Genomic DNA, 14,254 nt, shown 5'->3' with positions numbered 1-14,254 from the left:
CAATAGAAATCAACAGTAAAAAAATGAAGACCATTTCAGGAAAAAATAAATAAAAAACAACACCACCAAAAAGCTACCCTGAAACTATATACAAAATTAAACATTTTCTATTACTAGTTTACATAATCTTATCCAAGAAAACACACAAAACTATAACTAAACACATTCTAACTGTATGTCTCAAAGTTACTACATCAACACTTGAATTTGAAAAAAAACAACCACATAAAGAACAAGACCTATAAAGAAGAAATAAAAGGAAAAAGTAAAGCTTATATGATTTTCTTTGAGACTTAAGAACTTCACAATTTTTTCCTTAAACTCTCATTAAAACATGACTTGGTTTTCAACTGCAATAACCCTTCTGTCTTCTACCCACAAAAAAATGCTTCCCCAGTATTGAAAGAACCATTTACTTTCTGTTTCACCCACCTTGCAAGATTTTCTGCACAGCATTGATGGGTAGAGGACCTTAACCTTACCACTCTTCAAGCATTTATAAAGAGCTACTGCAACACTTTGATTGCCTGTGTTTGTCACTGTCAATGAACAAATACACAATTTGTCTTAGGAAAGTTAGCCTTTTTCAGTGTAGTTTTGCAATAATTTATATTCTATAAGAAAATTGCTTTTGTTATTGCTGTTTTATTTTTTTAGACATAAAAAACTTGAACAGCAATTCTTTCTGCTCAATTTTACAAAAGCTCCCTCTTTTCCTTAGCTAAGTTTTCAACACAACAGATAGAATGCTCTTTTAAGAAAAAGAAAATAAACCTTTCTTCAGCTTCAATAAAAATGGTACTTGCAATTACATGCTACAGGAGGCAGAGCATTGTCCCCATCACTGCAGCTCCTTTGCAGAACTTACTCCCCGATGTTTGTATTTAAGAAACAAAAGCAAGAAACAGAGATAGTGCAGATGGGCTGAGGCTAAAAAGCTGACCCATTTGTCTACCCAACCCTTCTTACCCAGATCCATGCTTTTTGAGGCTTTCAGATTAATTGATTCAGACTGCTTGGCTGGTGTCAAAGATCTGAAGTTGATGTGCTGATCTGTTAAATACACTGATGAATTTATGACAGGGCTGCAGGAAAGAAAAAAAAAAAAAAGACACGTAAAATATTTAGGCACCAGTTCAAAACACAAATGAGCTAATTATAGCATACACAACATACATGTGCTTCATCCTCCAGTTGCTTACAGCCATGGACTTCAGAATCTATTATTCATCCTCAACTTTCTTTTGTGAGACTTAACACTTCCAGTCACTTGTTTTTTTCATCATGGTTGCAAATATATATGTAAGTGCTTTTATGCAATTCATATTTTACTTAGTAGAAGAAAAGAGCAACATACTGGTACCTGCTAAGTTGTAGAGATTTATTTGAATTTTGCCAGTTCTATTTAAACATTGCATTTCCAAATAACATGCTACAGAAAGTTGGAAATAATACTACCAATGTACGTAGTGTAATTGTACTTCATCTGCTAATATACAGTTACTTTACAGCCTTGTCCCACTTCTGCAGAGGTATTTCATGGTATTATGGTTTGCCTTTTGGTGTTTTGCTTTGGTTTTTTAAAATTATTTTAATTCAGCTCAGGCAAATACGTAAACATTTCAAAATTTCACCTGGGTGAAACCCATAGTAACTTTCACCTGTGAGGAATTTAAACACCTCATTGCAATGCATCTGAGATCTCCCATGTCTCTTTTTAATTAGAATCTATTTTTTAAAAATACTTGAAACCCAAAACCAGTTCCACAAATAACTAATCTCTTTCCAAAATGTGCAAAAAGTTTGGTTTTACCGTGTTAAAACACTTTTCCCAGTATTTCGCTGAAATGCAATTTCATTTCAACAGAACAAAGCAATTCCATTTCAACAGAACTTAAGATCCAAATGGAAAACCAATACAACACAGGAAAAAAGTCAAGGTGGGAGAGAAAGGGCCTATAAATTCATTATCATTTTAATACATCATTATAATTTAAGGGCATGGTTTTACTCCCAGCTTGTTGAAAGATCGGGAACAGATTCTAGCAAACAATTGCAGCTGATAATTTAATGGCAAGTTCCATTGGTCTATGTAGACTTCTATTTGTTTACCATGTCATGAACATGTGCCTGGGAGACCAGAAATTATTAAATTACTCTACTGAAATGACTATGTTGGTAAAAACAAAACAGTTAAAAGACTCCTCATTGTATGAAATATTCAAGAGGTATCCATAATAAAATCAATTCTGTGTTACTATGTGCAATCAGCCATTTAAAGAGCAAGTTTTAACCACATCCATGCACACAAAGAGAGGAGTATGGCTAAATTTTTAGCGGAAGTTCATACTTTCCTGAACCATTGCAAAAAAATAGTTGCATGACTGTCAAAACTATGAATAGACACAAAACTAGTTAACAGAGTTCAACACTGAATTTCCAGCATTAGAAGGATGACAAGTTGAAATGATGCTCTGATTTGGATTAGTGCTACTTGAGACAAAGATTATGTCATCATGAGCTTCAACACGTTTGCATTTTTTTCTGCACTTCCAAATTTCCATATATGCTAAGGAAATTGAAGATTATAGTTGCCAGTAAGCACACCAGCCTTTACAAAAGGCATTCTTAAAATACCTGAAAAATCTTCCCAAAGTGTTTACAACTGGTAAAGTGTCCATTTCTTTTTCCCCTACATATTTCAATGTTCAAACTTCTTGAAGCTTCATTTTGTATCCTCAAGAATGTCTTTGGTTGGACAGGAAGATTCAGTTTCCTATAAAATGAATTTGGCTTCAACTTTAAAAGCTTTAAGAGACTTCGGGCACTGGATCTACACATAGCACCCACTGGCATAGGTTTAAATACAATTCCTTTTTTTTTTTGAAGATGGATTATATTTTGGGATTCCTACTGTTTTACTGAACACATGCCGGGTATTGTGATCCATGTGTTATGGATAACAGGCACACTGCAGCTTATGAACAAAGCAAATTTTTCATTTGTTCATAAGCAAAACTAAGCACTAAACCAATTACAAGTACTACCACAACCACGCATGAGCAATTACGACTGTAACTATTAAGAACAGGCAAAGTCCAACCTATGATTATAATCCTCATTCAGCAGATCCTCACTGGGATGTGGTGGGAGAGGTGGAGGGGTTTCATTTTCACCACTGCCATGATCAGACACTGGCAATTCTGAAATAAAATTTAAAAAGGGGTTAAATATGCTGCAGAAACAGGTACACTACACCAGTTTACTCATCACCAATTGGACTGGAAGGCTTTAAGCAATCCTGAAGTGAGTCACAAATTATTCAAATCCCTAAACTAACTACACTAGAATTAAAATCACACCAAGCAGAAAATACACCCCTTGGGATTTCCTGAGGAGCTGATTTTCAGATTTACATATGCATAATTAAAGATAAATATAAGGAAACTTTGTGCTTATATTGAAGTTGAGTGCAAGGCACAAATTGCTTTACTCCATTTGAGTGGATTTTCACTTCTATATAGCTGCATCCTAACTGACTGTAGGTTCATGCTTTCATTCCCTTTGATGGGGAGCATTTACCAACTTTCATGTACGAGAGAAAACCACATTCTCAGCAAAAACTTCAGGAGAAGAAAAATTTCTGTTACCCCATGGCAAGAAAAACAAGAGTTATTTCTGACTTAGAGTCTTCATTGTCCTGCCATTATGGTAATTCCTTCTTTACCTTTGAAAAAGACATTCAGCTCACACCAGAAAGTCACTATAAACTACTCAATTAAACCACTCAGTGGTTTGCTAAGCAACAACACCTACATACCTGTAGTCTTTATTGTGACTGCTGTGCCTGCTTTAGGGCTGTTCATTAAAGTAGTGCAAGTACACCTCTCAGGCTAAAGGTCTAATCTTATAAAAACTCTGTACATTTTTCAGTGCAGGACATGCCTTCATTCCTCCAAAACAACAGGAAACATGGACATTTAGTAATTCCTGAGTTTCAGTGGCAGGTAAGCATTTTAACAATACTGACACACCATACTTCCATGAGACCAGTTCTGTTGCACTACATGCCACTAGTCTTTTTGCACAATCCTGTGTGAATGTACTAATCTAACTTGAGGAAAACTGTTTACAGGGAGAGTATCAAAACAGACAGCAATAGATCACATTTATTAGATAACAACACTGAGACAGTTCCCTAAAAGCAAGCAAACAAACAAAAAAACCCCACAACAAAATCACATTATTAGCTCAAGAATGCTATAAAACTCCTATTGGCTGGATAGCCTACTAGAGATCAGAAAGATAAGAGACAGTTGAAACTCTATCTCCGGAAAAGTGAGAATGTCATAAGAAGAAAATGAAGATGAACTGATGAGGAGAAAAATTCTTATGAGACCTTAAAAAATATGGATTGCCAGTTCGACACAGAAAACACGTATGCTGCCTAACACACGTGCACACTGGCTTTTTAGATTATTATGATCATAGTCCTTCAGGTTGCAATTTAAGGACTGGAAGATGAGCAGTAAATGGCAAGTTCTCACAGTAAAAAGAATTCAGAACAAAGACAAATGTGTACTGTTCAATGTAATTAAATTATTTGAAAGATGAATCAACAGATTAAAAATTTTAATGTAAACCAACTCAGTTTTATCACAAATAAGCACACTATGAAGCTCTGCAAAATTATTTCAGGATATTAATTAAGTAGGAAATGCCAGAGAAGTTCCCTGTGAGTGACTGGAAAGTGACAGGGGAAAACTCCTGACACATAAACAAAGGCTATTACTTCAGTGATTACCACTCTGGAACAACACATCAGAAGTGCACTGGATCACTCTTTGTATATATGTTTAGTGAAACCAAAAGAAAACTGATATTAGGAGTTCTTAAGAAAAGTCCAAAACATCTACCTTGAAATCAACATCTAAGTTTTCATTCTCCCCATCTGAAATAGGATGTAATTTAATTAAAAAACACATTGAAAAGGTGTCAAAGGTAGTTGGACACAGGTAGTAACACTCCTACAAGAAATATGAGCAAGGATACTTTCGTTTAGAATAAGAAGCAATAAAAGGGGATACAGGAAGCTGTGAATAAGGTGTAAAAAAAGCTCACACTGACTGTCTCATACACATTAACTAGAAGGGACCCAGTGGAACTATGAAGTAGCACACACTGCAAACATAAAGCAGTATTTTTTCCTGTGTAATGAAATAATTGATCTCATTGCTATGAGTAAACTAATTTTTTTGAAAAATATGAAGAAGTGGACTATAAATTAGAGAGGTATCAACTGCACAATGATCTAGAAAAAAGCTCTGATTTAGGAAATCTCTAAATCACTGACTACCCAAAGGAGGAAACAGATGCCTGATGGAAGAAGAGAGAAAAAGTTGAAAAAAATAAAACAGACCGCACCCTACACTGTGCCTTACCCATTTTAAGCAACCTTTGATAGCCACAGCTGGAGAGATTGTGTATATCATGAGGTGATATTAACTTTGAATCACAGTAATTGACATGCCAATTCACAAAGGCTGTTTGGTGACTGGTTACACAAATGGTACTCTCAGTAAAATGTAAAACTTTCTGAGCAAATAGGAAATGATCACAAGGGACTCCAGCTCCCAGCAAAGTGAGAGCAGGTTCAAAAGAGTGAGGGCATTTAATCTAAGAGACAGTCAGTGGCTGCACATTCAAGACCTCAGGAAATTATCTTAACAGATCCAGAATGATCAGAGGAATAGCTAACAAACTAGACTAAACACACTGGATTTTCAGCTACTAAACAGTTTTAGAGAACACATAATTGAGTCTGCCTGCAAGATACATGTAATATTTACAAGAAAAATTTAAACATTAATTTAAAATTTCACTTCTTAATTTTCTATCTTGACATTATCACATGTGTATGAGAACACATACTTGTATAATCATGAAGACTAAGCAGTCTGTGGTAGCAGAGAGAGTTTATGATTATTCTACTGCTTAACCAGAGAGATGACAGCATTTCCCCTATAATGGTGTATGACATAGGGATATAAAAAACATATAAGAACCTCTAATGAAACAGATTCCAGTAATCTTTCAACACCAGAAATGTAAAGCTGCTGGCACTGAATATAGTTTCTCAAAGAGGTTGTTCTAAAAAACACTGAATCTGTGCAACAGCTTGGCAGCAAAAGAAGTGAGGACCTGAAGACAGCAAGTATTACCCATGCAAAAATAGAACAAACACTGGCAATTTAATATTGAATCAGTCTCCCCTCTCCCTTTATTTAAATATCCAGAGGCAAGACAAAATGTAATGCTTTGGCTAGAATCACTTTTCCCCAGACATTAGTTTTTCTTGCTCATGTATAATAAAAAGGACTCTTAAAACAGACAGCAATATTAGCAGGCCAAGCTTCAGTGTATTTTTGCTGAGCTTTTATGTGAATTTTATTGGTAAGTGCAGTGAATGATACTGGAAATAACTTATTGGAAACCATTAATTGAGAAAATGACTTTTTATGAAATGTAGTACAGCTCCTGTCCTTAAATTGTTACATTAAATCCTGTATTATGTTAAAAATCTCTCCATCTTTTATTAATCTTCGCAAAACGGTACCATCTGGACCTCTACATCCAAGATCTGGATAGTACACCTTAAGAATGTACAAGGAACTGTTCCCACCTGTCACAAGAATCTCACCCTGTCTGTGACTTACACATCCTTAGGAACGTGAGGTTCTGTGACTCTTAACCTGAGTTAAATGAGGGTTGTACACAGGTAGCATTTTTTTGAATCAGTGACTAAAAATAAGTGACAGGCTCATATGGAAAGCAGAATGAATATTAGCTCAATAATAATCAATACTATGACTTAAAAAATTAGAGAAATATTTCAGCATGTGCAGGACTACTACAAGCCCAAAGTGTCTTTCACCAAGAAAATTTCAGAACAGAACCCTAACACAGATACTCTGTTGCTGAAAGTGCCTTTGCACTTCTCCTTTAAAATCACTTAAATTTTACTAATTAAATTCCAGATCTTCAACAGAAATCAAAATACAATGATACTTCTAGTAAATGCTTGAAAAGTCTCTGTTATCTGTTGTCCACTGACTCAAATTCCAAACAGCTCCCATAGGACCATTTAAAACCCTCCCTGACAACAGGCATCAGCAGCACTCCAGAGCATCCCTTCCACATTCCACACACTCTCTCCTGAAGTCATCATATTTTTTGCTATAATTCCCTATAGTCATAATTCTTTAAATAAAAAAAATAAATAGAATGGGTTAGAGGTTGAAAAGGACCTTAAAGATCACCTGGTTCCAACCTCCTACCTAACCAGGTTGCTCAAAGTGCCATCCAACCCAGACTTGAACACTTTCAGGGAGGGGGCATCCACAGCTTTTCTGGGCAACTTGTTCCAGTGTCACACTACGCACACAGTGAAGAATTTTGTCCTAATACTTAATCTAAATCTACCCTCTTTCACAATCATTATAGCAGTCTACCAAATTACTTTCTGCAGGCCACCCAGATTCCACAGTTGTCTAGGGAAGTGGGAAAAATAATGCATAATTCACCTACATAAAAGTTTACTTTTTTTTTCCTACCAGAAGGTATTTAGTTTGCTTGGCTTGAAGGATAAGAGAGCACTTAAAAGGATAGGGGTCAAGACCATCTCAATTATTTCAGCTTTTCAAATAACTAGCATCTTGCTAAGCCATGTGTATATGGCATAGTACAATATACCATCAGAGGAAAAAGGTGACAGGAAAATAAGTAGTCTTAAAAGCTCTTACTTATAGGCTTGCAAATGCTCATACATGTCATATTTTCTTTGTACTACATACACTCTACCTACATTTTTAAGTGAGTTCATTAATAAAATTCCATTTTTTAAACTAAGGGAATCTTTCTAACAAATTTTACCTTTAAGTCTGAAGTAAGCAAGTGTACTTTATTAATAACATGCTTTTGGATAAATTAATGTTATAACAACTTCAGACATCACCTAAGAATTCAACACAAAAATCATTGTACTCATTAAAGATATATATAAAATAAACATTTTGACAACATATATTTTGCACTCATCATTTGTTTTTTATCCAACCTTACGTGTTGGGGCAGCGAGCTAGAAACTGTTACTTAAACTGGAATTTGTGCCAGGAATCTAATTCACAACTTCTGAGTCAGCTCTCCCACCCTCGCTGGATCTTCAAGCCTCAAAGTAACATAGTGTGCACTTACTCTAATTAACTGTTTTTCTAGCGGCTGTGGATTTCAGAAAAACAAAACCACAGAGCACTTTCTATTAGCACAGAGAAGGATATCTAGAGATTACCTTTTGTTCTTTCCTGAGGATTGCATGGTACAAATTGCTGAAGAACAGCATCATTGTGTCGGGAAGCAGCTGCCAAGCTATGGCTCCCATCAAAGGCTGATTTTTGAAAGATTCCCTGGTCTGAGCGTTCCTACGGGAAAAACAGAACCACACATTGTAACAAATAAATTAAATGTTCAACAGTGCAGAAGGTCAGCCATCACTACAGACCATGCACAAGCACAGTATAGTGTTTTCACTGTATATTGCCTTTCAAATAATGAACTTGAAAGATACCTTCAAAATTACTGTCTGTTTTGCTGACCATGAATTAAGACAATATCTAAGCAATCACAGTTATTAAGAATGATGGACAAAAATGAAGACTTTTTTTGTGACCCACAACTGGCTTCATTCAAATTCTCCATCTGGGAGGGCAGCTTGTGACATTGTCAACACAAGAACACGGGCAATGCCAATGGTATTTTTCTGCCAGCCAGCTGGTTCCCTTCTCTCAGAGACTGAGTGCATATGTTCTGATGATCACACACTAGCACAGTTTTGCAAGTAAGGAGTTACACCAAACTCCCAAATGCAGGTCTTCTGGCTAGCAGCTAACAAACTCCTATCACACCTCTAGTCAGCTTTTCTTTTGAGACATTCCCCCCCCCTCCCCCCCATACATGCCATATCGCCTAATTTATTCTCCTGAGCAGTTGCTCAAAAGCGAAGAGGGGGGGAATAAACCAACCAACAAAAACTCAACAAAAACCAGTTTCTGGGACAGACCCAGAAAGACGTTTCTGTACTTGTTAGGGAAAAAAGAACCCCCTCACAGGGGAATATTATGGTTAGTTTTCAAAATAACCTTTATAGTTTCTGTGATTTTATATCTGTTTTTTTCAAGGGGCCTCCAACTGGCTTCTATTTTTAAAATGCATATTCATTATGCCAGCAAATGCTACTCTAAAGATAACATTCCTTAAGTTTCATAGTCACATCTACAGAAGAAATGCATATATCATTTCTTTGTAAAATGATGCAAGAGATTTAATGCATAGGCAAGTGACTGCCTGCAAACAAATGCATAAGAAAGGACAATGTGTTACCTCACCTTGCAACCAGCCTTTCAAGCTCAATAAAAATAAAAACACATAATGAAAGAATAAATAATAATAAACTAATAATAGAATAACAGCAATAATAAAAAATGACAACAACAATAATACCACCAATAATATCAATAATAATAGTAGCAATATTAATAATAAAAGCAACACCAACAAAATGGCAAAAAAATACACCTCAGAACACAAGTCAATATCAGGATACTCATGGTGATGATATGGCTACAAATGCAGTTTCAGTGGACAAGCAGCACATGCATCATTCTCTCCTCCTTCTCAGTGCAGCATGAGTGAATTGAAGAGGCTATTTTGAACCACTGTACAGAAGTTCACACATCAAGCAGCCACAAACAATTATGTTTCTTCTCATTACTAGAAACTCTTTAGTGTACATAAGATGCCTTACATCGTGAGGTCCACATTTACTGTTTTCTCATGGATACTGCCAACTAAATTCAGCCTCGCAACATTCAAACTACTACATTCATACTACTCCATTGGAGACTTGTACACAGTGGCATAGGCAGCCTTAAATTAACAGCAACAAATTTATTTTTCCAGCTCTTTGATAAGTAACACAGTCAATACCCCAACAACTGATCAGTAACCAGCCTAATTACAGTATTCAGCTTATAAAACATATCTGTCATGGAAGACCTCCATTAGTGTCCTGACCAATAAAAACAATAATGCATTTCTAAACATATTCTCCTTCTACCAAGCAGAGCTGCAGTACTCAGGAAGCTGTTTTGGGGAAATGAAAGAATGGGCAACAACCCATTTCTGCTATGGTCTCCAGACTCAAATGGAATTACAATTGAACTTAAAGACGACCTTATAAAAATTAATTCCTGTCTAAAATGAATTTGATTCAATCAAGACCTCATTATGTATTCTTCATAGGGCATAAGTCAAGATTATTTACCTCTTTCATACATCTGGATAATATACAAAACTATACACAACTATAAAAAGCAGCCTCATGATTTTCTTAGATCAATCTGATGTTTGATTGAAGTTTTTTGAAAAAAAATAAAATTGGCTGTTGTTTGCTGAAGAAATCTTGCAGGACTGAGCTTTATTTGAAGGTGGGTTGTTTTTTTGCATTACAGGAGTGCACAATAAATATCACATATACTTTGCAGTTCTTAGAGTATAATACTGTTACATAATTAAAGAAAACCAAAATATGTTTTCCTCTAACATATTCCAGAATTGCTAATATTTTTTCATATTTTTCTGGCATGATTGACATCATTAAGGCTTTTGCAAAGCATCCTCCCAAAAAAGTTAGAGCATGTTTAGAAAGTAATATATTTCTAAATCTTTCCCAATCAATCAATGATGGTAATAAGTTAAATAGAAACTTATCAGGAAAATACTAAGAGTTAATTATACTGAAAGATACCTGCATTCTTTTCCCCTCTCTGATATTTAATGCAAATACACCCACAAACATGATTGTTCTTAATATTTTAAATGTTCCAGCAATCCTTTATAAATAAGATACTTGAAATAATCTCTTGGAATTCTGTAACAGGATTATCACAGCCTTTTATACCACAAATTCACTTGCATTTTTATTTTAAGGAGCTGCACAGATGTTGAAAAACTATTAAAATATTTATTCAAAGGTCAATACTGAGATGTGTAACAAGGGCAAGCAGTACGCATAGATACATGCTATCTAGGTGAATATGAAGAGGGTGCATGTCTGCATGCATACATGAAAGAGAGGGAGCAAGATCATAAAACCAATCCTTTTCAGATTAAGAGAGGATTGGCAAACATAAAGATCTAGAAAACACAACCATTAAAGTTTCTTTCTTCTCTTATTTTATTACCTTACTTAAGAAAGTTTTATGTTAATGAACTCAGAAATCCATCCTGAAGGGGTAGCCTTCATTTGACCAGGGAAAACAAAATAGCAATTCCTTAAAGGTCAAAAAAAAAAAAAAAAAAAAAAAAAAAAAAAAAAAAAAAAAAAAAAAAAAAAAAAAAAAAAAAAAAAAAAAAAAAAAAAGGAAGAGTGAAGTAAAATCCAAGACACTAAGGTCAGAAGAATCATAATGGTCTGTGTCATAGCTATTGCCTTGAGGAGGTAGCAGTCAAAACTACATCAACACATTAATCCTAAATTAACCCTTTTTTGGAAACAAATTTTCTTTTGTTCTAATACTTGTCAAATTAAAATAAGAGACAACTTTTAGTGTGGTCTCAACAGGAACAGCAAGACCTGGAGATATCGGCCAGAAACACTGTTTGACTCCTGATTCCAGGAAGTGAACAACTCATTCTACCAGAAGGAGTTCTCTGCGACTTCAGCCATCACCTCTTACATGCAAAAACACTGGGACCAGAAAGACATTTATTTAATAAATGCATTTACTGCTTCACCTCTGTCAGCACTTCCAGTCTCCGGAGAACTACCAGCTGGATCCTCCCACGAATGTTCCCCTCCATGGACATGGAGCGCCTCAGTGTTTCCATAGCCTCATGATTTGACTTGCCCAGAAGTGACTCCCCATTTACGGCAACAAGCTGATCATTCACTCGCAAACGACCATCCTACCAGCAAGACAATGAACAAATTAAAAACAAAACAAAAAAAACCCAAACCAGAACAAAAAAATATTTAGCAGAAATGCTCCATACAGGAAAGCAAGATGCAGAAAATCAGACATTGCTTCCTAAAATTTAAGAAACAAGAGACTGCATAGCACCATGACCCTAAAAACAAAAACCTGTGTGACAATTATTTGACCATTTTTTTCCCCTCCATTTACTACACTTCAGGGAGAGTTCATAGGGTAATTACATGCAACTACATGCATGTACAGTCAGCTGTTTTTCTTGCATGTACAACTTAATTTCTATCAGTTCTAAAAAGGAAACAGGAAAAAGAGTTTTGGTTAGCTAAAAGGATCCACACTATGGCTGTTAGTATCTGCAGTGCAACCACGAAGGAGTACTGCATTATTATGTGCTATCAAGGTTAGTATGAAATAGATCAAAAAATTTTGCCTTATAGTCTCACTAGTGTCTCTGTCAGCACAATTACCTGCCACCATATGGGTTAGTGTTCTCAGTTCAGAATGGTCATTAAGTCGTAAGTGTCCCTATTTTAATTAATGCAATCCATGTATTTTAACATCCAAACCTGCTGCCAATAACAAAAATATAGTTGAGCCATATCAAGTACTATAACCTTTGAGAAAAGTAATTCCGTTTCATTGCCAAGGTTAACTGACATTTGTGAGTGCAATAAAAATGTGGACACTGCTACTTTGTGATTAAGGAGACTTATTGCTGTTGTCATTACCTATGATTTATTTCATTTCATAGAAATACGTGCCATGGGGTTTTCTCTCATTAACTAGAGAATAAAGTCTATTTAATTAACAGACAAGAGTTTCTTTTAAAGCTTGTCAAGCTCACAATTATCAAGTTGGCATCAGATGTTAGAGAAGAAGAGCAAGAAACTGAAGACATGCAATACAGAAGGGCAGTAAAGAAAGAACAGGAAGGAAATAACTTGTTTAGAAAAATATTGTGTGGTTAAAATGAATCTGACTAATTCATAGGCTCAATAGATACTCTTTATAATTTATTGTTGGAACTGTTTACATATTTCATGAAACTGACTAATCCAAATTATGTACTTTTAAATTTTTACTATCTCTAAGATATTCAGCTAATGATTCTGCCCTTGCTGCCAGGTGTAAGTATTTTGTGCTCAAGTCAGTTACAGTAGCAGTGACAAACCCAGATCTCTTAGGTATTATTTTTGTTGGAACTGGGTATCATCATTGCCACAGTAGAGTATGAATAGCCACAGAGCTGAAGAACAACAGCATATACCAGAAAACTCAGAGGAACAAGAAGATGGAAGGACATAAATAGGAGATGAGTCACTCAGAGATGGAAAATGAAGAGAAATAAAACTTTTCTGGAGAAGGTATTGGAATGGAGGGTAGGAAGAAGCAATGCCACTTGGAAAAGACATTAAAGCCTCTCCCACCTCTCTACTGAATATTTCATGCCAACAAATTTGCATACAACCAATCTCAATAAGTTGACCCAACCCATTCTCTACATACAAAATGATGCCATCACACATGGTAAAGTTTAGAAAGAGAGGAGTTAACATTGTTTTGTCAAACAGGAGTTTGAGGAAAGATTATTTCATTTTTTGTACGTTTCTGTAAGCCTGAAAACTTTACAGGCTCTCATGTCCTCCTCCTATGGTCCCACAGGTTCTTGAATTACTTTTTTCCTTTCTGTGGATAAACATGCATGTAGAAATATCTGTTAAAGCTTCTTACTAAAGTATATACAAATGTAATTTTCAAATGCATCTTATGATGACTACATCTATTGACTATGTAACTGTCCTGACCGCAATGTGTATTTTTAAATTAATTGCTGCAGCCTCAGAAAGCTCTGAATTGGCCTGATTTTTAATTTACCTTGTCATACTTTTGAATGAGATTTTGTACTTGTTTTAATAATGTCAGTTCTTAAATAACTTATTCCTCCTCTGTGCATGTTCCACTTGAATTCAACACTTCAACTATGATCAAAGAAAAAAGGTGTGCATGTTTTATAAATGCTGATAAACTACAATTGCTAAGTCACCTGTACAAGGTAGGCTGGAAGACACCTGAACACAATTTTCATACATACTCAGGTAGAAGTTGTTTCACAGAAAAACCTTTTGCTGTTGTAAAGACTGGAAAAAAAATATCCCAATGTCTAAATACTTTCCCAACACAGGTTTTCACATCACTGGTGTTATGAC

General features: G+C 35.4%; 1 protein-coding gene across 1 annotated transcript in view; it reads right to left on the bottom strand.

Moving 5' to 3' along the window:
- Window positions 1–969: 969 nt before the first annotated feature.
- The window catches only part of LOC104387563 (partitioning defective 3 homolog B-like), a gene marked incomplete at its 3' end in the record, with an annotated part of 181,676 nt that continues 168,391 nt past the window's right edge, over window positions 970–14,254 (bottom strand). Inside the window, exons 11-14 of the mRNA XM_009996336.1 lie at window positions 11,851–12,021; window positions 8,348–8,477; window positions 3,104–3,203; window positions 970–1,085 (exon numbers count right to left, since the gene is read on the bottom strand). Of these exons, the coding sequence (XP_009994638.1) occupies window positions 970–1,085; window positions 3,104–3,203; window positions 8,348–8,477; window positions 11,851–12,021 (517 nt within the window). The remainder of the gene's footprint in view (window positions 1,086–3,103; window positions 3,204–8,347; window positions 8,478–11,850; window positions 12,022–14,254) is intronic.

Source organism: Chaetura pelagica, unplaced genomic scaffold (assembly GCF_000747805.2).
Source record: "Chaetura pelagica isolate M959 unplaced genomic scaffold, ChaPel_1.0 scaffold3, whole genome shotgun sequence".
Lineage (NCBI taxonomy): Eukaryota > Metazoa > Chordata > Aves > Apodiformes > Apodidae > Chaetura > Chaetura pelagica.
Note: the sequence above shows the minus strand (reverse complement) of the source record. Positions and strands in the feature narration are given on the sequence as shown.